Source organism: Hyperolius riggenbachi, chromosome 5 (genome assembly GCF_040937935.1).
Source record: "Hyperolius riggenbachi isolate aHypRig1 chromosome 5, aHypRig1.pri, whole genome shotgun sequence".
NCBI classification, from domain to species: Eukaryota; Metazoa; Chordata; class Amphibia; order Anura; family Hyperoliidae; genus Hyperolius; species Hyperolius riggenbachi.
Window position 1 is genome coordinate 123,885,615 of NC_090650.1, and position 26,463 is coordinate 123,912,077.

Consider the following 26,463-nt stretch of genomic DNA (forward strand, 5'->3'; position numbering starts at 1 on the left):
GAGCCGTCAATCACCTCGCGCTCTCTCCTTTCCCGTGCAGCTGACAGCACGTGCCATAGGCCCACGGGGAAGAGTTCCACAACGCCCCGCCCCCCTATGACGCCGCGACCAGCTAACAGGCGGGGCCCCATGAGTCTATTGTCAGCAACTGGCTAACATGTTTGCTGCGCTCCGCCTACTACGTACCTGTCGCTCTTCCAGTGGCTGCGGGATGAGGATCGGCAGGGCGGAAGGCGTGTACTCCCGCGATAGCCCCTCCCTCCAGTCAGCGCTGAATAGGAAATGTCATTTGAGCATAGAGGCGAGGAGCACTAGCCGGCTCCGGTGATCTCGGCCTTCCCCGGACTAGCCCTGAGAGTGTGATGTGGACAGCGAGACCGGCCGAGCGGCGGGAGAGCACACTTGTTGCGACACGGAGCGGCCGAGCAGCGCAGGGAGCGGAGCGCAGGGACCGGACGGACGAGCCGCGTGCTCGCGCATTTTAAACCTCCCTCCTCATCTCCGCTCCGCCAACCGTCACCGAACGTTCCCCTCCCCCTCCCAACACACCCCCACCCGGGAGGAGGTGGAGCGGCCAGCGGGGGGGAAATCCAACATGGCGGAGCACGCAGCCCTGGATAATAAGCACAAAGCTACAACCGTCAACTCCGGGGCCTCCTCCCCCGCCCCGGGATCCGGGCGATCGGGATGCTCTGCGGTGGCGCACTCCCCGGCGGGAGGGTTATCGGGGGGCTTGTCGCAGCCCGCTGGCTGGCAGTCTCTGCTCTCCTTCACTATCCTGTTCCTGGCCTGGCTGGCCGGCTTCAGCTCCAGGCTCTTCGCAGTCATCCGCTTTGAGAGCATCATTCACGAGTTCGATCCCTGGTGAGTGAGTGTGCAGCCGCTGGGGACACAATGGATGGGGCATGACAGCTGCAGCCACTACTAGTGACACAAGTCACTCATGACTGGGAAGGTGACACTCTCCCTAGTCCTTGCATAGATGTCACCCCATTATCCTGTTTCTCTCTGTGCCAGTCTGTCATAGTACTTAGCTTGCACTTGCATTCTGCTGCAGTCTTTATGTAACACTTCTATGCTGTGTTGTTCAGTTGGTGAAATAGTCAGTTTTAAAATGAAATGGTGTTAGTGTTATCATTTTACATTTATGTACTGTTGACATTTTCTGCAGTACTTTGCAGAGTGCACTGTATAGATCATTATCCCTTTAGGTTAGCTCAAAATGTATTCCCTATTGTAGTTCTGTTTCTATGTCTCTACTATATTCTAAGGACAATAATTATATTGTTGAGCCATTTACCTTACCTGTATGATTTTGGGGTGTGGGAGGAAACTAAAGGGTTGGAATTATTTAGTATTTTTATTTAGCGCTGATATCTTTGATAGTGCTTTACAGAATATATAGTCTTGTCACTAACTGTCCCTCAGAGGGGCTTACAATCTAATCCCTACCAGAGGCATACATCGATTGTAGCCTAGGGCCAATTTAGGAGGAAGCCAATTAACTTTAGAGGAAGCACATGTATACACAGGTAGAACATATTAACCCCATAGAGATAACACCATGGCCCAAATTCAAACCTGGAACTCTTGTACTCCTAAGAGAGTGCGTTGGCCACTTATTACAGTGTTTATGGCAGTGTCTGGTCCCATTGATGTTTAGATTGCTTTATTATACAAAAGGGGTACTATCATGCCCCATTCATTTGATATTTGTTCTGAAGCCACATGTTCTTACCTACATGAAAGCCATATAACGATCCCCTCAGTGTCCTGTTTCATGTTAATGGTCTTGCATGCTGAACATGTTCTTCATTCACCTGTTTTACCTAAAAGAACGCTTTCTAGTAAACCTGTGTGAACATAGGTTGAGGAGTGGGATTTTGGTAGGTATTTGTAGCATGTGCACTGCATCTGACTGCATTCTCGTGTGTGTTTTGAGTATTGAATGACTTTTGGCACTCCCTCCCCTTTATGATCAGCAGCTTATATGCAGGCATAAGATGCACGTCACTTACTTGGGTACCTCTCGCTCTCTCCTGCCAGTTACTGGCTGCCTGCAATGAGACACTTTCACTGCCAGGAGAGACAGTAAAACTGCCAGTGATGTGTGAGCATCACTTAGCCTAGTTTCCGTTGCTGAAATTGAAACGTGTGGCTGAAACTGAGTATGTATTTAAAAAGTCTCACAAACGTTTTCTTTTCAACATGATCCTGATCTTACTTGATCTAAACAGACCTTTAAATGGGAAAAGAGCAGTGTGCTGTCGATCAGAGATCACCTCTAATTAATATGACAGCTCTGGCTATATACTTATCATTGGTTTCTGTGGGTAATACCATTCACTGCTCTGTGTAGTGGTATGATGTCCAAGAATATTTGATGATGTATCTTGATACTGATGTTCTTATGCTAAACACCTACAAGTATATCTGTGATTAGTGATGGAATCTGCACTATTGTTTTGTGTTTTTGACAGGCTGCATGAATGAAATTTCTTGTTTTATAGTGATTGAATTTGTTTTTGTTCTTATATCTCCATGACCTAAGGCACTTAATCTGGTGGGTAGGTAGTTATGTAGCTTTTCTGCACCTGTCATTGACTTGCATGCATACCTTTCTCAGGAATGAGAATGACATTTCATCCTATGCTTTTTAATGCCGTAGACTTTGAATGTAATGTCTCTGTGGTACTGATTTTATGGAGGATATTGCGTAGCTTTCATCCACCACCCTGCCATATGCCCTTCTCTTTTGTGCACTGTCAGATAGCTGTCTGGCAAGAGTGAAAGCATTGGTACAAGATCCAGTGCCGCCTCTTCAGTTAGGCGGCTGTTCAAACTGTAGTGATTATGAAACTGTTGTGGCTTGGGTAACAGTCCTCTTTTGATTGCATGCAGTTCCAGGGAAAGACTGTTTCTTTTTTTTTTTTTTTTTTTTTTTCTGGCATACTACCTCTGCAAAACAGACATTTACATATACTGTAATGTAGCTGGGCAAATGTTCAGTTTCTGAGTATAAAACAATTTTGACTGCAGTTGTAGAAGTATGTAGTAGAATAATGTCTGAACAGCTACCGTTATGGTTATTTGTCTCACAAAGACTGACCTGGCTTCATTTTGCAGGCTTGTCACTAGATATACTCAAAATGTAATCAAAGGAAGTGACATCTGTACAGGGTGAATCATATACTCTCAGCAATTATTGAAGTTGCTGCCTGTGTGGTTGACATTGATTTGGAGAATGCATGGCCTTGACAAATGCTCTGGATGTAGGGATTGAGCTGCCAAAACCTGGTCTGCATCAGGCTGTGAGAGAGACAGAGATTTAACTTTTCTCATAAATAGCAGGCTTGTTAAATGCATTTGGTCATTTGTGTTATGCTGGAAGAGAATATTGCTTGAAGGTAATGGCGTCCCCATACATCCAAAATGACAGTTTTTCAACGTGCCTGTTTTGACCTCATGAACTCTTATTGATGGCCGCTCGCCAGCTGCCTTCCCAGGTAGGGGAAGACTTACCAAACTGATAGTTTAGGTCTGTGAGGGCTGCTAGTTCTGGAGATACATGGTGTCATGTCATGTGTGTGTTTTTTTTTTTTTTTTTTCTCCTTTTTAGCCAGGGATCCTTAAAGGGAACCTAAGGTGAGAGAGGTTTCAGGGTTGTCACAACCCTGAAACAAGCATTTGGCTAATCCAGTCAGACTTAATCAGCATCTGATCTGCATGCTTTTACAGAGTCTATGACTAAATGTATTAGAGACACAGGATCAAAGGGGCAGCCAGGCGACAAGTTTAGCTTGTATCAAGCAACAAAAGCTGTGGGCAAGGCTTCTTTAGTTTATAGGGAATTGGAGTATTGAAACAAAACAAAGTATTTGGCTTAAAGCCCAATCTACACGATACGATTCTTTATACGATTCGATTACGATTCCATTTACGATCCAATTATATCCGACATGTCTGATCGGGATTCAATTTGATTTGCCATTGCAAAACAATGGCAAATCGAATTGAATCGAATCCTGATCAGACATGTCGGATTTAATCGGATCGTAAATAGAACCATAATCGTATCGTGTAGATTGGGCTTTAGGAATGCCTTATAAACTATATGAAAGGAACACAATTGTGCAATGAGTAAAAGTTAATCTCAGGTCTGATTTAAACAGATCAGCTCCTGAATTCCATTTTAAATTGTCCACCCCACCATCAGCATTATAAGTACTTGGCTGAGCTAAATGGTTGTTATGAGGAAGGCAGAATCTCTTGAGGGCTCTGGGATTATGGACTGGACTTCATAATGTGGCCCCAAGCATACAGAGAGCATGATTCAAATTTCAACCTGTGTTGAGACAACTGCATAAAAAAGGGTTACCCTGCCTTATCTGAACAACTCTTCGTTGCAGTAGGCTATTTGGCATATGTTGATGATGCCAGATTAAATAAAGTCTACTGGGCTCTTCAATTTGTGTCATTGCCCTCTTCCTGGCTTCTTCTGGTGGAAAGCCAACTCCTATAAGATCATTGCCGACTGTGGCCACAAAAAGAAAATTCGGCAAAGCAACTCCTCTTGGATATAGGCACTTTTTGTTTTGTGCTGTGATTTTGTTTTTCTCCCTTGTATTTTAAATAATGGCTGTTTTATCTGATTTTTTTTTCCACTCTTGCCAAAGCAATAGCTTTGATATGTACCTTTTTTGGATGTAACCTAAAGTAAGAGGAATATAGAGTCCCAATCTTTATTCTCTAATAAACTGTCCGTTGCCTGACTTCTATGCTAATGGTCTGCCTCTAATACTTTGTCACTGGTCCAAAATGAGTCCGCAAATCAGATATTGACTCTGCTCTGACTCCACTGGCTGCATGCTTGTTGCAAGTGTTACTCAACCACTAAAGCCCAGGTAAATGGCATTGTTTATAAGGGAATAAAGATGGCAGCCTTTGTATTCCTCTCACATGTACTCTTTTTTTAAAGTTAATATCCAGGTAAATGAAAGCCTAGGGTAAGAAGAATCTATGCTCCGTTCTTCTGTGGTAGTCGTTATTTGCAGGCTTTCTTTATCTTGATCCATTGATGATCACCACATTAGCAGTGCCGGCCACAGGCTCCGTCTCAATTACCATGACTGAGCTGGAGACCAGTGCTCAAAATTTTTGTAGTAAACGCTCAAGGGTCAGTGTCTGAACATGGAATAGGAGGACATTGGCACAAGGCATCCAATGTATGGGTGACCCTTCAGCACTGAAACAATAATGTAAAGATAGGCAGGTTTTTTTTCCTATCGTGATGTTGCAGGTCGCTGTGGGGAGAAGTTGAGGGTTCCCCTGTAAGTGAACATGGTAGGGATGGGGAGAGTACAGAGTGATATACCATATATATTCGACTATAAGTCTAGAAATGTAGGTCTGGCGCACTAACAGTATACGGGTGGTTTTATACATGAGTCAGGAATAACACTGAGCATACTAAGTAATGTGTGTACTGTTAGTGACATTCCCATTTGCAGCAATTTACCCAGTTGTGAAACCTTCTTGATAATGGAAATGCCAAGAAAGCACAGTTCTAAAAGTCCTGGCCACAACCATTAACAAGGAAAGGTGTAGGGGGAAAAATACTGTGCTGCAGGTAGGAGAGTGAATAATTGCTGCACTTGGGGGCTTGGAGGAGTTATTGGCTGCACTTGAAGTAAACCTGAGATGGGGTACAATAAAAAATGAATACATACCTGAGGCTTTCTCCAGTCCCCAACTCCCCCCCACCCCCCCCCCCCCCCCAGCCTGATTGCTCCCACACTGCTGTCCTCCACTGCCTGCAGCTGCCTCAAATTACCGTGGAAAATCTTCCAGTCTGGGGCATACTGCACATGCATTGCCTGGCTGTGTGCGCGCCCCCATCGCTCTTCCGTGGCCGGGAGCACACACATCCCGGGCTGCGCCGGCTAGATGACTTACCGGGGGCCAGTTGCGGACGATGACGGCGAGAGAGTGATCAGGCTGGAGGAAGCCCTAGATATGTATAACATTTTTATTGCGCCCCATCTCAGGTACACTTTAAGGGACAGGAAGTGTTAATGGCTGCAATACTGTATGCAGTGCAGTCACTAACCCCTCCTGGTCCCCAAGTGTAGCCATTAACTTTGCAGGGTAGACTTTTATACTTGAGTCCATAAATTCCAGTTTAAGAGGGTCAAATATCGAACTTGACTTCTACACAAGGTCGACTTGTATTTGAGGATATACTTAGAAAAAATGGTATTGTTTTTATATTTGGCCAAAGTTTTTCTTTAGTCACCTTAGACCCAAGCGAGATTTTGGATTTCAACACCTTAAAGAGAACCCGAGGTGTGTTTAAAGAATGTTATCTGCATACAGAGGCTGGATCTGCCTATACAGCCCAGCCTCTGCTGCTATCCCAAACCCCCCTAAGGTCCCCCTGCACTCTGCAATCCCTCATAAATCACAGCCGTGCTGTGAGGCTGTGTTTACATCTGTAGTGTCAGTCTCAGCTGCTCCCCGCCTCCTGCATAGCTCTGGTCCCTGCCCTGTACCTTCCCTCCAATCAGCAGGGAGGGAAGGGATGCAGGCGGGGACTGGAGTTCTGCAGGAGGCGGGGAGAGCAGCAGACTGACACTATAGAGATAAACACAGCCAGCTCTGACAAGCTGTTTGTCAGCAGAGTGGCTGTGATTTATGAGGGATTGCAGAGTGCGGGGGGACCTTAGGGGGGTTTGGGATAGCAACAGAGGCTGGGCTGTATAGGCAGATCCAGCCTCTGTATGCAGATAATATTCTTCAAACCCACCTCGGGTTCTCTTTAATTGCGTTTTACTTGATGATACCCATCTGAAGGCGTATTTCTATTTTTACAAAGACATTTAAAATTAAGTTGAGCAGCTGTAACCATAAGCAACATTAATGTGAAGCTGCATAACTCCAAAAAGTGTGCACATTTTATACATTTGACCTAGCTTGTGTAATACAAGCATGATCCAAGTCCATATGTTCTTGAGTACAGTGGATGGTCAATCAGATGTCAACAATTCTGGTTTGCAGAATTAGGCTTGTCAAATGCATTTTCTGTCAGATTTTTTTTTTCTGCATGTCATTGACCAGGGCTGTGGAGTCGGAGTTGAAGTTGGAGCAATTTTGGGCACCCGGAGTTGGAGTCTGAGTCGGTGGTTTCATAACGGAGGAGTCGAGAGTTGGATGATTTTTGTACTTACTCCACAGCCCTGTCATTGGCTAGATCTGTTGTTGAAGTTGTGAAAATGCTGTGCTGTTATACATATTCTGAAATTGTATGTTTTTATCTTCTTAGTAATTTTGTAATTATACCAATCATCCCATGTACTCTGCAAGGTGTAGCTCGTTTAATCAGATCTTGCTGCTTTTATATAAAATTAAAGAAATGTGTCCGCTTTCATAAGCAAATTCTTGAGGAAAATACTGTAGAGATCTGGTGTAGGATTTAGGAGGAAATTGACAAAATGGTAACATCATTATGGGAAGTTTTATGATGCTGAAATCCCTCTTAAACTAAAAATATACCTTTACAATTTTTTTTTTAATTGGTTACCGGTATATATTCTATTTATTAAAAGCCTCGAATCTTAAAGGGTACCTGAAGCGAGGAAAGAAAATTGAACACTTACCTCAGTAGTGGGCAGTCCCTGGATAGTCCAGAGGCTTCCCCCACCCTCCTTGACCCCACTGATGCAGCGCTGGGACATTGTAAGCATTAGAACAAAGGCTTCTTGAATATTTTTTGCGGACATGTTCCCATCCGTGTTAGAGCGTGGACGCACTGCGCAGGTGCCAGTACAGCTCTTTCCTGCACAGTATTACAGAGCCTCTCGTGCGCAGCTTTTTTTATTTATTTATTTTTATTTTTATTTTTTTTCCTCTGTGGAGACTGAGTCTAGGAGTCGGAGCAATTGTGGTTACCTGGAGTTGGAGTGGGTGGTTTCATAAACTAAGGAGTCGGAGTTGGGTGATTTTTGTACTTACTCCACAGCCCTGATGACCATCCCTGGTGTCGATCACTGTTTGGCTGTTACAGTGATAATTCATTTGCAGTGGGCAGTATTGATAAGCTCCAAAGCTTTACTGCATCAGGCAGCACAAAGCTAGTAGTTGCAGTGGTGCAATCAATATTCGATCAGCTTTCTGATGAAATCTGTCAAGGGAAGCAAGGTGGTAAATCTGACATTTCCTCAATATGTTTCAATCAGGGAAACTTTGATCATACCCATCATCTGGTATAAGTCACTATTTGTTTTCTTGGCTTCATGGAGGCACATTATTGATCAGCGCTGTGGAGTCGGAGTTGAAGAGTCGAAGCAATTTCAGGTACCTGGAGTTGGGGGTTTTGCTAAACTGAGTTGGATGTTTTTTTTTTCTTTTTACCAACTCCACAGCCCTGGCAAGAATTAGACAAAGGAGACTGGGTAATTTTGGGTACCTGGAGTCAGAGGATTCATAAACTGAGCAGTTGGGGTTGTAGTCGAATGATTTTGTCCCAAGCAGCCTGGATGTGAGTTTGAAACATTCAAGGATGTACAGCTTTTTCTAAGAAGGGTTCTCCTCAAAAGGATGTACTTCAGTACCTCCGCAGACAGCAATATCCATACTCGGCTAACAGATATTGATGACATGGATCTGAGTGGTCTTCTCCAGGACATTGAGAATGAACCAGCCCCTGTGTTGCATACTAATTTGCATCCCAAGTCGAATTTTATGCCCGCATTAAGCAGCAATAAATATACGTCCATGTTCATGAATTTGGTTGCTGAATACCTTAAATTAATTGGAAAAGGAAGGGCATGGACAGCTTGAGTATTGCAGAGGTGGAAGCACTTAAAGAATTACAGGAAAATGACAAAATTGAGATTAAAAAGAGTGACAAGGGAGGTAATGTTATTATGAGAGTGAGGCTAGACGTTTATTAAATGATCGGGCCACCTATGAAAGAATAAGAGTAAGCCCCTTTAAGAACTTGATAGATACAATTAACGACAATTATCTGGGGTTATTTGGATGGGATTTTGCTAGAGAGAATTCAGTTACTACTGCTTCAGGCTCGTCACTTCTAAGAAAAGGTGTCCCAGTTCATTTCCATACATTTTCTGTCCTGTCTGTAGTCATTGTGGTTCCATGTGACCCCGTCTTATCAGTGTGTCTCACAATGCGGTTTACATGCAGTGGGTGTCAGCATGGTTCAATGCAGTCTAAGGGCTTTTGGTTCTGTCATTGGTTCCATGCAGTCTTATTTCTTTCCGTGAGTGACACAGTGTAGTGTAGTACCATGTCTTGTGAATAGTCATAGGACAATTGTAGTGGGCTTCCTGTCCCTATTATTAACTGTGCAATCAGACACTGCCAGACTCTGTTCATACTTGGCATAACATTGTTCTGTTTTCAACGTTGGAGAGCAATGGACTTGTTGATGGAGCCTATGTTAAGTATAGGATCTGTTCATATAGGTCTGTTGTGAATGAAACTGCTGTCTCCTCCATTGCGGCGAGTGGAATGCTCTTTGGTGCAGTACACAATAATTCTGAACACTGGGCATGTCATACTTGCTATGTAGGACATTTCCAGTGCAATGAACACAATGGTGGCTCTGGGAACTAGAGTTCTGTGCCGTGGATGACGACAGAGCATTCACTGTCACCATGCATAGCATAAATCTTTTATAATGTGGACCTTAGTGGTTAAAATGCATATCTCACAGTCACAAGTTCTATTAGTGGGCAAAATGTAGACCTAGTATAGGTTGGGGTTATTAATGGAGGTAAGTCAGCTGAGGACATGCAGAGTCTCTGTAAAGCTGGGCACACGCTGTTCCATAGTCTTCAGTAACATGGGTGGAGGTGAGGGCAGTTATGTGACATACATACTTGTGAATCAGCCCTCACTTGATCAGTTTGCTTGAAGACCGTCTCTTCGCTCCGATACATTGCACATAGAAGCTCCTGGATGGTTCATTTGAACAATAGGACTACACAGATTCACAAGAGCTTGCAGTTGACTGAGTAAATGGACACAAGTGATGCCCTCAAGCAAATGGATCCAGTGACATTTGTCCTCCATATTCTGGAGCCTATCCAACTCTGGTGACTTACAGTGGCACACGTTGGCTGTTTATTTTTATTTTTTTTCCTCTTCTCTATAGAACAGTACATACTGTTAAAGGGAAGGTCCAAGCAAAATAAAAAAATGAATTTCACTTACCTGGGGCTTCTACCAGCCCCATGCAGCCATCCTGTGCCCTCGTAGTCGCTCACTGCTGCTCCAGTCCCCCGCTGGCAGCTTGCCGACCTCGGAGGTCGGCGGGAAGCATTGCGTACATTTTTACGCATTCCCGCTAGTGCAGAACATTAACACATACATTTTTACGCGTTACTGGTTCAATGCGTAAAAATTTACGCATTGAACCAGTAACGCGTAAAAATGTATGTGTTAATGTTCTGCACTAGCGGGAATGCGTAAAAATGTACGCAATGCCGCCCGCCGACCTCCGAGGTCAGCAAGCTGCCAGCGGGGGACTGGAGCAGCAGTGAGTGACTACGAGGGAACAGGATGGCTGCAGGGGGCTGGGAGAAGCCCCAGGTAAGTGAAATTCATTTTTTTATTTTGCTTGGACCTTCCCTTTAAGCTGTTCAGAGATATCTGGCCACACTTAGGCATGGGTCAGGCTTGTTGAAATTGTAGGCATTTTATCGCAAGTAATACTTACCCGTGGGGCTGCTATGTTTTCAGGAGCTATCAGTGATTCTGCATAGTTATAAACACAACTATTACATTTGTTTTTATTCAGCTAATATTGCGGTTCGCTACAATTTTAAGGTGTTTTCAATCGTGCATTTCTTTGTAATTTTGTCTGCAATCAGCTGGCGTGATTGAATTGCAGTCTCAGTTGTGTGGAAGAAAAAAAAAAAAAAAGCCGCAAGAAGTTTTTTCTCAAATGGGGCAATGCATAGGAAATCTCCATAACACTGCGTTTGCTATGCAATTTCTATGCGCTCCTATTCATTTATCTTAATCGCGGGCTCGGGCAAACTGGAGCATGCACTATGTTTATGATTGGATTAAAAAAACGATTGCACCACCCTGTACAGGGCATTGCAATTACTATGGTAACCATGGTGCCCTTGTCATCTGCAAAATGCATGCGCTTCGGTAATCTGATCAAAGCGTGTGGAAGTGCCCTGAATCATGTGTATGCTAATGGCTGGCATGTACCTGCTACATATTTTTATTTGTACAGTATATGCATTTTTCATATATTATGCTTTTAAAATAAGGTGATTGTTCATTCCTATATATAATGCACCTAATGGTAAAAATTATATGAATGGGGCCTCACCTGCTGTTCAGGGAAGTTCTAATCGGTCAGTAGTGATTTCTCTGGCTAACAGTCCCACAGCAAGGTTATTTGGAAGATTGGAACACTGTCGCTTTTCTGGACAGACTTTTTTATTGCTGCTAATTGCAGATCTTTTCCTCTGTGCTCCAGGCTTGAGAGATTTATCCAATGTTTGATTGATTCCTACATACGAAAAATTAGCAGCAAAATGCGCAGAGCTTTGATTATTCCCATTGTTGTTCCAGTGCTTTAAGGCAACAAACAGTCCACCGAGGGCAGTATCTGTTACTGTAGGGCAGCATGCTTTCTATCGCAACATCTTAGAACATTTCCCTTTTGATGTTGCTGGACAAAAAGAAAGTTGCTCTTGGCTATCTAATTCCACCCTTCTCTCTCCTGATCATTGTATATTGTAGAAAAGGAAACTTGAACTCATCCAGTGAAGCTCCGGTGTAACTGTGTTCCTGATTATATTGGTGAAATGATGAACTTCCCATCATCCCCTCTTTCAGTTTTTGTGCGGACTTAGTCATTGTGAGCAATGCATGCAACATCTCAACTAGAAACATGTGATAGCCAGTAGAAGGAAAAGAGGCGTCAAATGTATATAAAACACTCTAAAAACAATAACAAAAAAGATGAGGTGGTTTACCTCACAGACAACAAACTCACTTTAGGTAAGGAAGTTTTATTGATAACTAAGCACAGGCAATGCATTTCGTGGGACCCTGCCCACTTCCTCAGGCCAAACAAAAGTGCCGTTGCAGTCTATTTGCCGCATTCGAGGCGCCCCGAATGCGACAAATAGACTGCAGCGGCACTTTTGTTTGGCCTGAGGAAGTGGGCAGGGTCCCACGAAATGCATTGCCTGTGCTTAGTTATCAATAAAACTTCCTTACCTAAAGTGAGTTTGTTGTCTGTGAGGTAAGCCACCTCATCTTTTTTGTTATTGTTTTTAGAGTGTTTTATATACATTGGGCGCCTCTTTTCCGTCGACTGTGCCTCACTCCCCTTGCCCTTCAGGGAGGGGAGCCTTGTGTACCTGATCCAAGGTGAAATGGCATCGCCTATGGTATTCAAGGTACACAATTTTTTTTTTTTTTTTTTTTTTTTTTTTTTTGCTAAGAGAGCGACCGAACCCAGGATTGCTGGTATACCTGAGTGGAGTCAGGTTTAATATACTCCATCTGCCTGAAGTGGTCAGTTGCCCCCTGTGCAACCCACCTTTTGTGAGTACCCTTTTTTTACAGAAGTACCTTTTGATACTCAATAATTGTGACATACTGCACCATTTGGGCTCCCGTTGTCTTTGTTTTATTTTCCCCTCCAGAACTGTTAATGTCATAGCCAGGGCTGTAGAGTTTGAGTCTGAGTCAAGGAGTCAGAACAATTTTGGGTACATGGAGTTGGTGCTTTCATAAACTGAGTCTGAGTTGGAGTCTGATTTTTGCAGCGACTCCACAGCCCTGGTGATAGCATTGCTATTTTTTTTTTTCTTTAGAAATAACAGATTGCCTGTTAAGCACAGTAAAGGTAGGTATAAATCATGGCTGTGGAGTCGGAGCAATTTTGGATACCTGAAGTCTGAGTTGGAGGTTTCATAAACTGAAGAGTCTTGAGTTGGATGATTTCTGTACCAAATCCACAGCCCTGGTATTAATTACAGCGATGCATCCTGCCTGCCTTTTTGCTCACTTACTGCAGTACTTACAAGGCAGGGATTGCGGCAATACAAACATATCTGGCAGCCTCTTGTTGGACATGTTTAGTAGGTCTGTGCACGCCAAAGTTGAGGTCCAAGTTGTTGTGGGAAGCCCTTGTAGGATCTTGTGCACAGAGTATGGGATCGCACACCACGGTCGAGGTGCTGAACCGTATTATAATCCACAAGAAATATCCAGTAGGTTCGCACACTCTTAGATACCAAATCCAGTTTATTCAATTTGCGTGACACACCCTTCCAGAAAACCAACGAATCGTTTCGGGGCCCCTCAGGGACCCCTTTGTCAAGGTAACAGTACAGAATGGTTAACCATTCTGTACTGTTACCTTGACAAAGGGGTCCCTGAGGGGCCCCGAAACGATTCGTTGGTTTTCTGGAAGGGTGTGTCACGCAAATTGAATAAACTGGATTTGGTATCTAAGAGTGTGCGAACCCACTGGATATTTCTTGTAGGATCTTGGGTTAGTATCTCATCTATTTTTTTATTTAATTGCTGGTAAATAAAAATTGGGGAGAAAAAAAAATATCTATGGCTTTTTGTAAGGATCAAAGGTCATATGTGAGAACCAAAGCAACTTGAGTGACAGATTGTTGCTGATCCAGGAAGCCATTAGTGTGTAAAATTGTTTCCCACCCCAACAAGCAGAGAGTCTCAAACGGTTACCTAAATAGTTGTCCACTCTGGTTATTTTTGTAAGCCAGGTTCTAATTCTGGTTTATTTGGTTCAGTAATAGACTTCTTGCTGCAGTGATGGCCGAAGTGCAGCTTTGAGAATGAAATCCGAAATATAATTTGAACAGTGCAGTTGAGTTTGTAGAGTAAATCCTTTTCCTTTTCGATTTCTAAAACATCCTCTCTTTCTAAGGATTCTGCGGATTATTTCATATGTATTTTTTTTTTTTTTTTTTAATTGATGTGTTTTTGTAAGATTGTGATACAAGTAGAGAAGCACATTATAGCTATGTTTTAATAATAATAAAATGAAAATGAACACCGTGTGGAATCATCTGATAATACCACTTGCAGTTGTTTGCAAGATGAAAATTCCTTAAAGAGACTCCGTAACAAAAATTGCATCCTGTTTTTTATCATCCTACAAGTTCCAAAAGCTATTCTAATGTGTTCTGGCTTACTGCAGCACTTTTTACTATAACAGTCTCTGTAATAAATCAATGTATCTTTCCCTTGTCAGACTTGTCAGCCTGTGTCTGGAAGGCTGCCAAGTTCTTCAGTGTTGTGGTTCTGCTATGCACTCCCCCCTCAGGGGGGAAAGAAACACACAAATGATCTCTTGAGATTCAAAAGGAATGCTGTATACAGCCTGCTTGTGTATGGATGTATTTTCTATGTGTGGACATACTGTACATCAACCTACTTCCTGTTTTGGTGGCCATTTTGTTTGTTTATAAACAAACTTTTTAAAACTGTTTTTAACCACTTTTAATGCGTCGGGGAGCGGCGAAATTGTGACAGAGGGGAATAGGAGATGTCCCCTAATGCACTGGTATGTTTACTTTTGTGCGATTTTAACAATACAGATTCTCTTTAAAGAGAACCCAAGATGGGTTCTAAGAATCCTATTAGCACACAGAGGCTGGGTCTGCAAATAATGCCCAGCCTCTGTTGCTATACTCAGGGCTGTGGAGTCGGAGTCGGGGCAATTTTGGGCACCCGGAGTTGGAGTCAGTCGTGGTTTCAGAAATTGAGGAGTCGGAGTCGCATGATTTTTGTACAAAATGCACAGCCCTGTTAAGTATTAGGCTAAGGAGTCGGAGTCTGAGCAATTTTGGGTACCCGGAGTTGGAGTCGGAAAATTTTTGTACCGACTCCACAGCCCTGGCTATACTGTCTTTTCAGCAAAAGAAAGGTAGGAAGCACCTATGTAGATAGGTGTGGTTCATAGACCCCTGCCTCAGTACCTCTTGAGGCCAACAATGTCCAAAGGTAAAGATGGCTCAGTACAAACAAAGACTATGGGCCAGTTCACACAACACGCGTTTCCAGCCGCGTTTTGGAAACGCGTGCGGGTGGCCCGACACGCACGACATCAGACAGTGCATAGAGTGGACTGTCTGATGTTCACACTGCAAGGGTTCCGGACCTGTGCGGTCCGGGAACGCATGCTGCATGCAGATTTTACAAAAACGCGCGGCTGTCCCATTCACTTTTCAGTGATGGGATCAGCCACACAACGCATACGAACGCGGATGGCGTGCGTTCGTACGCGTTGCGTTCTGCATGCGTGGCTGTCCGCGTTTTGCAGTCTGAACGGGCCCTAAAGCTCTATTCCTGAATGAATAAAGAGCTATAGTTTACTTTTGGTGCTGACCCATCTTTACCTTTTTTAGTTATCCTTGTTTTAGCACGGAAATATTTCCTATTGCTGTATATTTGAATGCTACCCCACCCTGCCAGTGATGTTTAGTTATTTATATATTTATATTTAGTTATGCAGCCTTATGATCCCAGTGCACCCGTATCGCTTCAGAACTCTTAAAGTGGACCTGAACACTTGCACAGGACAGAAGGAAAGCAGAGAGAAATGCACCCTGTATGTATTTAGAGAGTTTAGCCTGTCTCCTTCCCCCTCATTTATGTCTAATCACAAGTTGTAATTTGATCTCTCCTCTGTCTCCTGACTGCCACTGCAGATAAGCTCATTTGAAAGCACAGGATGCTAACAATATGCCTGCTTCAATGAAAGCAGGAAATAGAAACAGTGCAGATTTATAGTAGGATTTCTGTCAGCTGTAACAAAGAAATGTTTGAATCAGAAATGGCCGAATCAGGTGAAGCCTGTAGTGGCTGGAGAGTGTACTGGTTAATGGCACAGCCTTTGACATGGAGACCAGGGTTCAAATCCTGGCTAGGGTCAGTATCTATTCAGTAAGGCAAGACTCCCTAACACTGCAGGGTGGCCTCTTGGGTGCGTCCCAGTGGCTACAGCTTTTGAGCGCTTTGAGTCAGGAGAAAAGCGCTATACAAATGTGATGAATTATTATTACCACCACAGCTTCTGCTTCATTTAATCCTTTAGTTCTGTTTTTACAAAAAACAAACCTGCAATACTGGGGTCATGACGCTGCAGACAGAGCTCTGTGCTTCTCTGAGCTGACAGAGATGGTGAAAGGGGATGTTCCTAACAGAGGGGGCATTATGCAGGACACCTCTTCCCCATAAGGCCCCGTTCAGACTGCAGAACGCGGACCGCAACGCATGTGGACCGCAACGCGTACGAACGCACGCCATCCGCGTTCGTATGCGTTGCGTGGCTGATCCCATCACTGAAAAGTGAATGGGACAGCCACGCGTTTTTACAAAAAATGCGTGCAGCATGCGTTCCCGGACCGCACAGGTCCGGAACGCATGCAGTGTGAACATCAGACATTGCACTGCATGCAGTGTCTGATGTCGTGCGTGTCGGCCACCTGCACGCGTTTCCAAAACGCGGCTGGAAACGCGTGCAGTGTGAACGGGGCCTAAGGCTATGGGGGAAACAGAGGAATGCCACTTATAAAAGGAACATACTTCTGTGTGCTATTTTAACCATTTATATATGCCTTGGGTACACTTCGCCACCTTTGATCTATTTAAGAATCTAAATCGGGGCGAGGAAAGAGTTTTACAATGGGCAAACACTAATTTATAAATGAATATTGTAAATATTGAATGAATATTGTAAAACAATAAGTAATTACATTCATCAATTTATATTCGAAAAAGCTTCTCTGTAAATGCCCATACATTATGCAGTCCAGTCTGGAAAACCGTTGGCTCATTCCCTAATTTGGAATCAATTGCTGCTTAAATATCGGTGTACCATCTTGCACAATAAAAACTCCTATTGACATGTTAGTGTCACTGTTTTTTTTTTTTGTTTGTTTCTTTTTTTTTTGCGAATGTGGTGGTATAATTACTGGTCATAGTCACCTTTTAGTAGTTTCCAGCTGCGCTCACGAATAAGCGAGTTCCAGATAGTTGCCACCTCACAGACCAGGTGGATCTAGCGTATTACTGCAAATGTATTGGCAACTTCAGCATCAACAGCATAAGACATCCACTCGACCACTGTTTTTCACTTAATTCCAGACACATATATAAAACAAATATAAAAGAACCATTGCATAATATTGTATAGCAGTGGCACCACACACTAACACAGAAATGCACTTACACCTCCGGATGAGTTAGAGCGCATATCGGGCAACTAGAAGCCTTCCAACCGGGCACTCTGGGTCAGGTACACAGCGTCCTGCTTCAGTATTCCCCATTCCCTCTGGCAGTTCCCGCTAAGAAATCTCCACGTCGGCCGGCCTTACCCCCGGGTGAATGACGTCACAACGCTCTGGCCACGCTTGGGAACTTTCTGCTGCAGCTACTACTCACTTTTAACGAGTTGACGGAACTTGCTTTTTATGCTCTGTGGCGCAATTTGTACTATATTTTGAACATTACTGGTCATACTTGAGGAATCCTTTTTTGTGTAATTTCAAATGGTTACCTAAATAGTTCTACACACTAGCTATTTGTGATTACTGATCTTACTTGAGGAATAATATTGTGTAATGCATCGTGAGATTTTTCTTTAAATCTAAATTGCAATGTCTTTTGGTGACTTGGAATGACTAAAATGTGACAGCAGGGACTAGTTTCATCTGGTACTCATGTGAGCCATAGGATCCCCAGCATGTGAGCTCAAATGAATGTATTTTAAGATAATTGCCAGTTTGTTTTGGTTGTGCTTGATTGCACCCTAGATCTGCTTTTTTCTTCCTGCTTTTTACAAATGTTTAAGTTTTATAAGCAGTTGCTTGGTAAAACCAGCTATGCCACCAAGGATATAATAGGCAGCACAGCACATTGAGCCTCACTGCTGCGTAACAGAAAATTGCCTGCAATAGACTGCTGTGATGGTTGCATTGGGTCCTTGTGAGACGTGCGCCTTCATATCTGCCTTGATTAATCTGTGCGATAGTGGAATTATGTGATTATTTTTTTTCCTATATGTTGGTGCCAAAGCAAGTAAAGCCCATCTAAGCCCACACCACAGTTACTACACTACTGTCTGCTGATAAAATAAACATAATTGCTCCATAGACATAGTATATGAAGAGCTTTCTATAGCTTTTTAGCATATTTTGTTTATCTGCCAGTGGGTGCACTTTCCTTTGTCTGTAATTGAAATGACAGTGTAGAAGACACTGTTTGGCATGGGGCTATATGTATCTGCATTGCAATTGGGACATTCCTGGAGTAAAGCCCTATACACCAGTTACATGGCTTTCGGTTGGTCAGGGCTCCATTCTGCTCTATGCGATGTCCTCCCACTCTACTCATTGCTAGGCTACAGTGCTCCTCCCCAAACTGTCACCCTAGGGATCCAATAATTTATGCACGTGTATGCATCTTTATGGGACATACTGCAAAGTATGGAGGCAGAGAGGCAGCAAATATACGTAAATGTCTATACTTTTGCACACCTGTAAATGTCTGTCTCGTCTGCCTGCATATGTGTTTGCCTGTCTAAGTACTTGCCTATGCCATGCGAACACCAAATAATTTCGAGTACGACTCCTGTCGCACTTAGCGAATAAAACTGATTCTGATACTAGTGGCGATGCCCACTTTTTTTTTTTTTTTTTTTTTTGCCGATTAAGTAGAAAACGGGAGGAGCCAATGCAGCACTGACTACAATACTAGAACATTGCTGTGAGTGAGCTGCTGGTCTTTGCAGCAACAGTAGAATTTCTGTATAGAAAACTTCAAGGGACCTGACCAGTTAGTTTACAGTATAATGTTATAGTAAGCTCTGATATAGTAAAGCTACAGGTGTAGTAAACGAAATGTCCAGGTCCCAGCCGAGCATACCAGTAACACCTGATGTAGCAAACTGATATAATAGAACTTAAAACTTAATAGACTTTTTTTTTTTTTTTTTTTTTTAATAAACCTGTTTTATTTGACCCCTTTGTATTCTGTATCCGGCTATAGTGGAAAGTGGGTGGGAGCATGCGTGAGGCGGAGACCCATGAGCCATGGTCTGTGGGTGGGCTGGCAGCCACTTGTAGCCTCGCTATCTGCATGCTACTCTGGGTCCACATGGGTTACCTCAAAAGCACCAGCCGGTAAGACCTATGCTTCTTGTGAAAGCTGCTGCTGCCTGATTACTGAGGGAATTGCTTTTCATCTGTGACTTGCTTGTGCATGGCTGCAAGGCTAACAATATCATCCAGGCTGCACAGACATGAGGAAGATCACACTATAAGAACTCTACCTGCATTAGCTGGTGCATTGTATGCTTCCTGTACAAGCTGTTGCGTGATTATTTTATGCAAATCCCTGCATATTGAGCACTGTACATTTTGATCTAGCTTAGGCACTGTCTGTGCTTGCTTGCTGAAGTATTAAAAATAGCAAATGTCTCCCTATTATGGACTGAATTAAGATACAGTACTATAGTATACTTTATGTATGAGTGACAATTTCTGATATGATAAATGTAAGATACAGTAAACTACTCAGTGCAGTATCTTGGAGAGTTTACTATAGAGGGATTCTACTGTATATCAGAAATTTACTATTACTAGGATTCCTTATACATTGTATATTCATGGTTGGGACCTGGGGACAGAATTGACTATAGGCAGAGGTTTACTGTAACAAGATTCCACTATATAGCACTATCATCTTCCGTGGTGCTGTTCAGAGCAAGAAACCTACAAGGGTACATAAAATACAGACTCTATTATACATAGAATACAGACTTGGAATATAACGCAGGGGCGTCGTCCATGTAAGTGACAACTGTATTGTGATTAACCAAACCTAAAAAGACACAAAAGGAGAGAACCATGCCCTTGCGAGCTTTCAATTGAAAATTATCTATGCAGTGCCTTCCTGACTACACCCAGTGAATCTACATTTTCTGCACAATTGCATGTACAAAATGGGCCTGAACTTTACATTTATACACAGTAAACCTTTTTTATTTTCATTTTTGTTGTTGTCTTCACTGGGGTTCCACTAATCTAGTAGTTGTCGGCAGTACAGAGAGCGGTACTAGGGTGGAGCATTGGCTTTCACAGCATAATTGATGCTGGCACACCTCTTCCAGGCTTCTGTATGAATTGAGACATTTGGTTGAGGGGTGCACACTGAATACCTCCTGTAAACAACTTGTGTAAATGGGCTTTAATCATTTTCCTGTGATTCCCAACAATCTCCAGTTTCCCCTGACAAATCTCCAGCTGTTTGCTGCTTACTTTGTTGTGCATGAACATCTTCTTTTATGTTAACATTATATAACAGAACATATCATTCCTTATGCCAGTATATACAAGAGCCACTCATGGGTAGTAGGGTTGAGGGCAGTCAAGAAGATGCTAAATGTTCATGTAGTGTTTGTCCTGGACAAGCTGCTATGCAGGGCCTCACTGGAGATGTGATATGAAAGTGGTTAATGGCCCGTACTCACGGGCTGCAAAAGTGGCCTGTCGCCAGCACACGTGAGCGTGTGGGCGACAGGCCGGCGACAGCTCCTCGCCAGGTCCCTCCGCGTACCCACGCGGAAGAGGGCCCAGCTCTCCTCCCATTCTCCTTCACGCTCCTTCTCCCCCCGCCGGAAGCTCCGCATACCTCAATGGAGGTTGCTGTCGCTAGTCCGTGTACTCACGCGGACTAGCGACAGTTGCCAGGCGATTGACCGCGCCAATCGCCTGGCGACGGGCGACAGTTCGGGTTGCACGCCCGTGCGACGGCGCATACTCGTGGGCGACCTGTCGCCGCAACGCGCGCGCCGTGTGTTGCGGCGACAATTGTAGCCCGTGAGTATGGGCCATAAGGGGCAAGTTTGAGTGCCTCCTTTCTTTCTACAGTATGTAGTTCGAGTGGTTCGATGGCCTGTTTTGTTGGCCTCATAACTGGCTTGCAAAGGCCTAGAAAATCACATGTGCATATGTGGCATTTCAGGATTTTGAAGAACTGTCCATGTAAACAATACCAAAGTTCTGGCCAAGCACTGCTGTGTATAGTTATGCTGAAACCCTAGAGTAGTCAGGCTTTGCAAGGTTCTTACCTCTCCCTAATACCGGTATTTGAAAAACTAATATGAAAAATTCTGATTTCAGTTATGCCCCCAGCACAGGCTCTAATGTCATGAAAACTGCTGACAGCTGCAGGTCTGAGGAACACTGCCCGTAGACACTTTACTTGCAATCTTTCAATGGCCCTTCGATTCACATGCACAGAAAAAAAACAAAAAATGTTTGCAAGTACTGCAGTACTGATTGTCTGCTTCTCTGTCCACATGTCTGTGCAGTCTGGATGATACTGTGGAATTGCAGCCATGCACAAGCAAGCAAGATGATGGGTAATTCCCTCAGTAATCAGTCAGCAGCTTACACAGGCAGTGCAGGTCTTACCAGCTGGTGCTTTAGATGTAATCCATGCAGCCCGAGCAGGGTACTAGTGGCTGCCCGACTATTGCTGGTGGGTCTCTGACATAACACATGTGCTTGCTCACTTTCCATTATAGCTGAATAAAGAATACCCCAGGAGCCAAAAAACAAGTTTACTATAACAGAAGTTCTATTGTATCAGGGTTTACTATACCAGGAATTACTCCCATAAACTTATAATGGGGCTTGGCTGGGACCTGGTCACTTAGTTTACTATACCTAAATGTTTACAATATCAGATTACTATAACGAGATTATACTTAATTTTGTCCTTAGTCCCCTCTTGTTTACGTTAATACAGCCAAATGGCAGCGTTTATCATGCCACATGTGTCGTCATTGAACACATGGGGCGATTACCCGTCTGCATGAAACTACATCTCGCATATGAGCGTAGTTGCTGTTCAGATGCAAGTCGTGCCTATCTGAACTGGGCCTTAAAGAAAACCTGTACTGAAAATTAAGTCAAAATAACCATACACAAGTCATACTTACCTGCAGTGTAGTCTACTCCTCAATCTCTTTTGCCTCTCCTGTGTCTTGTTTGTCCACTGTGATCAATGGAATTCTCCGTCCTCCATTTTGAAAATGGCCATTATCCATAACAGCTTCCTGGTCAGCACACAGCTAAACTGTAACATCTCCCACTTGAGCCATAGGCAAACATGGACACATCAGTTTTCCACTCAGCTATAACTGACAGCAACTGATATATAACTGACAGCAACTGATAGATTTCAGTTCTAACAAAATGTTGTCAGAACTGGAAGGGATTATTGTCAGAAGAAAATGGAGAGCTTCTGAGAGGAACTGATGGCAAAGTAACTATGTAATGTTCATTTGAAGTTACCTCATGTGTTTATTTTAAATATTTTTACTCAGTACAGGTTCTCTTTAAAGAGAACCCGATGCGGTTCTATGCGGGCAGATGGGACACAGTGGCATGTGTTCTGCCTCATGACATGCCTCTGTGACATTCCCCCCCCCCCCCCCCCCCACTGCCGCGTTCTAGCCATCCGAGATTAGCGACAATATTTGTCGCCATCTCTGAGGTAAATGGGGGAGAGGGACTCTGTTTAAAATGCCTGCTAGGGGCGTTCAGGCAGTGATTCCAGAGCTGTCATTGGGCAGCTCTCTCCCTGGCCGCGCCTCCCTGCATGCAGTGAATGAGAGAGCCTCATTCCGGCACCGTGTTCCAGAGGTCACAAAAGTTGGTCATTGCGGCCTACAGGAGCATCGTTATTTGCGGCTACCTGACCCGCTCAGCACCCAGGATCAGGTAGCCTACTTTTTTTTTTTTTTTTTTTGAGCCCACCTAAGGCTCTCTATAAAGAGTACTGTTATAAATCACCTTTTCCTCCGGCACCAGCAAACTCATCAGCGAGAGTTGCACACACGACTCATCACAGCCAGCAGGAGATAGACTTTCTCAGTCGTCTTCAAAGTTTGATGGAGTTTATTAAGTACACAGATATACCGATACAGTTCATCATATCCTAGCCAAGCAAATCCTCATGTTACGTTACAGCTGCGTGATTACCTTCCTGTTGAAGATAATCGGGTCCTCCTTATGTAGATACTATGTTACATCTAGACTATGTACAGCATACATTATATCAGATTACATAAAGAGAGGAAATTATTAGGTGTTCTAGTCAGCAGATAGATAGCATGAAAGTAGGAATCAGTGAGCTCCGTCAGCCCATCCAGCCCTTTAATACTGACTAGGAAAGAGTTAAATGTGACCTCATCTTAGCCATCCCCCAGACCCGGCTATTGGCTTCGACCCCTCGTGGTGTCTTAATACACACCTATTCGATTAATATTTAATGATGCCTTTCACTTACTTACAGGAATGTTCTCGGTTTGTAAATATGGCCTATGTTGATTGTTCTCGTAGTCCATTTGTCTGGGGCAGTGTAGGCCTGTGGCCTTCCTTCAGGAACATGTTCTCAGTATCTGCTTGTTATTCATCTGCTTCAAGCAGACACTGAGATGCTTCTGCCTGCATCACAAGAAACTCTATTTTAAAGGTATATTCTGCGAACAAGCCTTTTACCTAAACTCAGTCCAAATAACTGAGGTCTACTTAAATTATAACAAGTACCCGCGATGAAACTTGGGTACACAATTAGATACTTAGAGAGGGAAGCCTCAGGATCCTATTGGGGCTTCCCTCTCTAGTCTGTCCCTGAGCACGGCCCCCTGAAGATTAGCAACAATGCATTGTTGCTAATCACATCGGTGCAATGTGAGCCCGCCCGCGCATACGCAGTAAGCCAGAGCCAAGGGATCCTTGCTGCTGCGCATGCGCGGAAGTGCTTGCATTTCTACTGTGCGGCCACCCTGCAAGAGGAGAAAGAGCGCAGCCCCGATCTGGAGAGCAACCATGCTCATCAACGCAGGACATCTGAGTAGAGAGGGAAGCCTCAATGGCATCCTGAGGCTTCCCTCAGGTGAGTATCTGATTTTTGATCAATCGCTTTAAAAGCGGTAATCTGCAATGGGAGGTTATGGAACAGGAAAGAAAGAGATTTTGCCTGTGTGATAATTCTCAAATACGTAAGGTATAACTGAACACTCAAGAGCATGAATAAAATCTGTAAAAATAAAAAATAGTTTAAGCAGATTGTGTTAGAATCCTATTAATGTAATTCATAAACAGTACATCTACAGTGAAGCTAAATTAAGAGTGCTACTTTCACCTCTTATTTAGAGAAATAGACATTTTCGGTAGTCCTGCAATCTCTAAGGCAACATTTTGTTATTTACTCAATATTCATTTCGAGTGATAAATCTAAATAGAATAGCATCTGTTCATATGTTCATAGCAAATATATGAATCACAGGTTTCAGAGGAAGCCTGTTTTGCTGCCAGTATAAAGTAATAATGTACTGAGTTACAGCCACATTATGTGTTACTGGCCATAGAGCAGGCATGGGCAAACTTGGCTCTCCAGCTGTTACGGAACTACAAGTCCAACAATGCATTTGCCTTTATGAGTCATGACTTTGGGTGTCAGACTCCTGCAATGCATTGTGGGACTTGTAGTTCCTTAACAGCTGGAGGGCCAAGTTTGCCCATGCCTGCCATAGAGAGACCTCTGATACTATACTGAAATGAAGAAAATATGATTTAAGGTTTCAGAGCAGGAGCACAGTTGGGGGAAGTGCTTCAGTGGCCACAAATTGCTTAGCGGAGTGGAATACGGTAAATGCAGTTAAAACGTGCTGGAATTTAAAGTCTGGCTGAAAGGATGCTGAAGTCTAGTAGTTTTATTTTATGGTCTTTTGACCTCCGTCACGACTGTCATCTCTTGCTGAAGAAGCTTGTCCTAGAATGGGTTTTTGTTTGGGCACTTTCTTTCAAGTCACAATTGCAATCTTGCTGTGATGATTTGTTTTTTTTCTTTTTTTTTTTTTTTCGTACAATCGTTGGGTTCCATATTGCCATTGAATTTGTAAATTTACCAAAAAAGAAAAATGAGAATAGGGAAATTGCAAGAAAATCGCAGAGCAATAGGTTTGTTATGGAATTGTCTTGCGCTCCCAATGACTGGAAAACACAAGAATAATGCAGCATGCACTACATTTGCGTTTGTGTAAATGTCAAATTGCATAAGTGGGCACCGCAATTACATCTATAACAGTGCCCTGTGATTAGCGAAACGCTGATTAATCATGCGTAATACAATTTTCATGTTGTAATGCGGCCAGTGAAAACAGGTCCTTTATATATTGACCTAAGAAGACTAGCTGTGTATCGTGTAAACATCTGTAATAAAAGGTGCGTTCTTTTTCAGTGACGACGACCCTTGGGTTTCCTCGTATGGAAACAGCTGAAACAGTTGTGTAACCATATCCGATACCTGTCTCGAGCATCCATTATCATCGCTGCAAATCATCAAAGCACAGACAGCTGGCAGTTGCAGAATTTTTAAGCCAGTTGCTTTGTGCCCAGGTTCTCAGAATGCCCAGATAGCTCATCTTTTGTACTCCTAGGCTCAGTGACAAGTCTCCTCCTTCCCAACCCCCACCCCATTTCATAGGACAGTGTGGGTAGCTTGCATGAAATGTAATGGCTCATACACATGAGCCACAGCGGTGGCTCGAGCCATTAAAAAAATTAAAAAGCGACAGCTCGTTGCCAGGTCCCTCTGTGCAACAGCCGTACACACGTCGCACAGAGGGACACAGATTCGGCGGAAGCTGGCGCCGAAGGTTCCATTCCCTGAACACCCCCCGCCGGAAGTTCCATGCATTGTGTATGGAGTTGCTGTCGCTAGTCCGCATACACACACGGCGGACTAGCGACAGTTGCGGCGACAGCTTTTCCCGGCGATTGGGCGCGCCAATCGCCTGGCAACAGCAGCGACGGTTCGGGGCGCGCGCGCCCTGTCGCCGCAACACGCGCGTGCCACGTGGTTGTGGCAACAATTGTAGCCCGTGAGTATGGACAATTAGACTGCCGACCAAAATGATCACAAGCTAGTTTTTTGGCCAGCTTTATTCTTTAGGGTTTATGGGGCTATGCATTGACTATTCTGGCAACATCTGCTGGAGAAAGCGCAAGGTTTCCTTTTTGGCTGGGTGTATCGGGCCTGTTTATAATAAAGAAGTGACAATTTGCTTATAGATTGCTGCTTCTTTGCTTACCTGAAAGCTTAGGGAACCCCTATGAGATCTCCACGTGTAAAATATAAAGGGGCAATTTTCTTTTTACAGCAACTGCTTTGACTGCCTAGCACATTTATCCTAAAATGCATTCATAGTCTGCCATCAAACAAGTGGAGGTGCAGATTACTCAGTGGCCAAAAAAACAAGGCTTTCATTGATTTCTTTTGTTACCACAAATCTTTCCCTGCTGTCTACTCTGCTCCATCAAAGCCTTGCAGCAAGCAGCATTTGCTGAT

At 43.7% G+C, this 26,463-nt stretch overlaps 1 protein-coding gene across 1 annotated transcript in view; it reads left to right on the plus strand.

The window, feature by feature from the left end:
* The first annotated feature begins 241 nt into the window (after positions 1-241).
* The window catches only part of STT3B (STT3 oligosaccharyltransferase complex catalytic subunit B), a 181,086-nt gene continuing 154,864 nt past the window's right edge, over positions 242-26,463 (plus strand). The window contains exon 1 of the mRNA XM_068236220.1: positions 242-864. Within this exon, the coding sequence (XP_068092321.1) occupies positions 596-864 (269 nt within the window). The 5' untranslated portion in view covers positions 242-595. The remainder of the gene's footprint in view (positions 865-26,463) is intronic.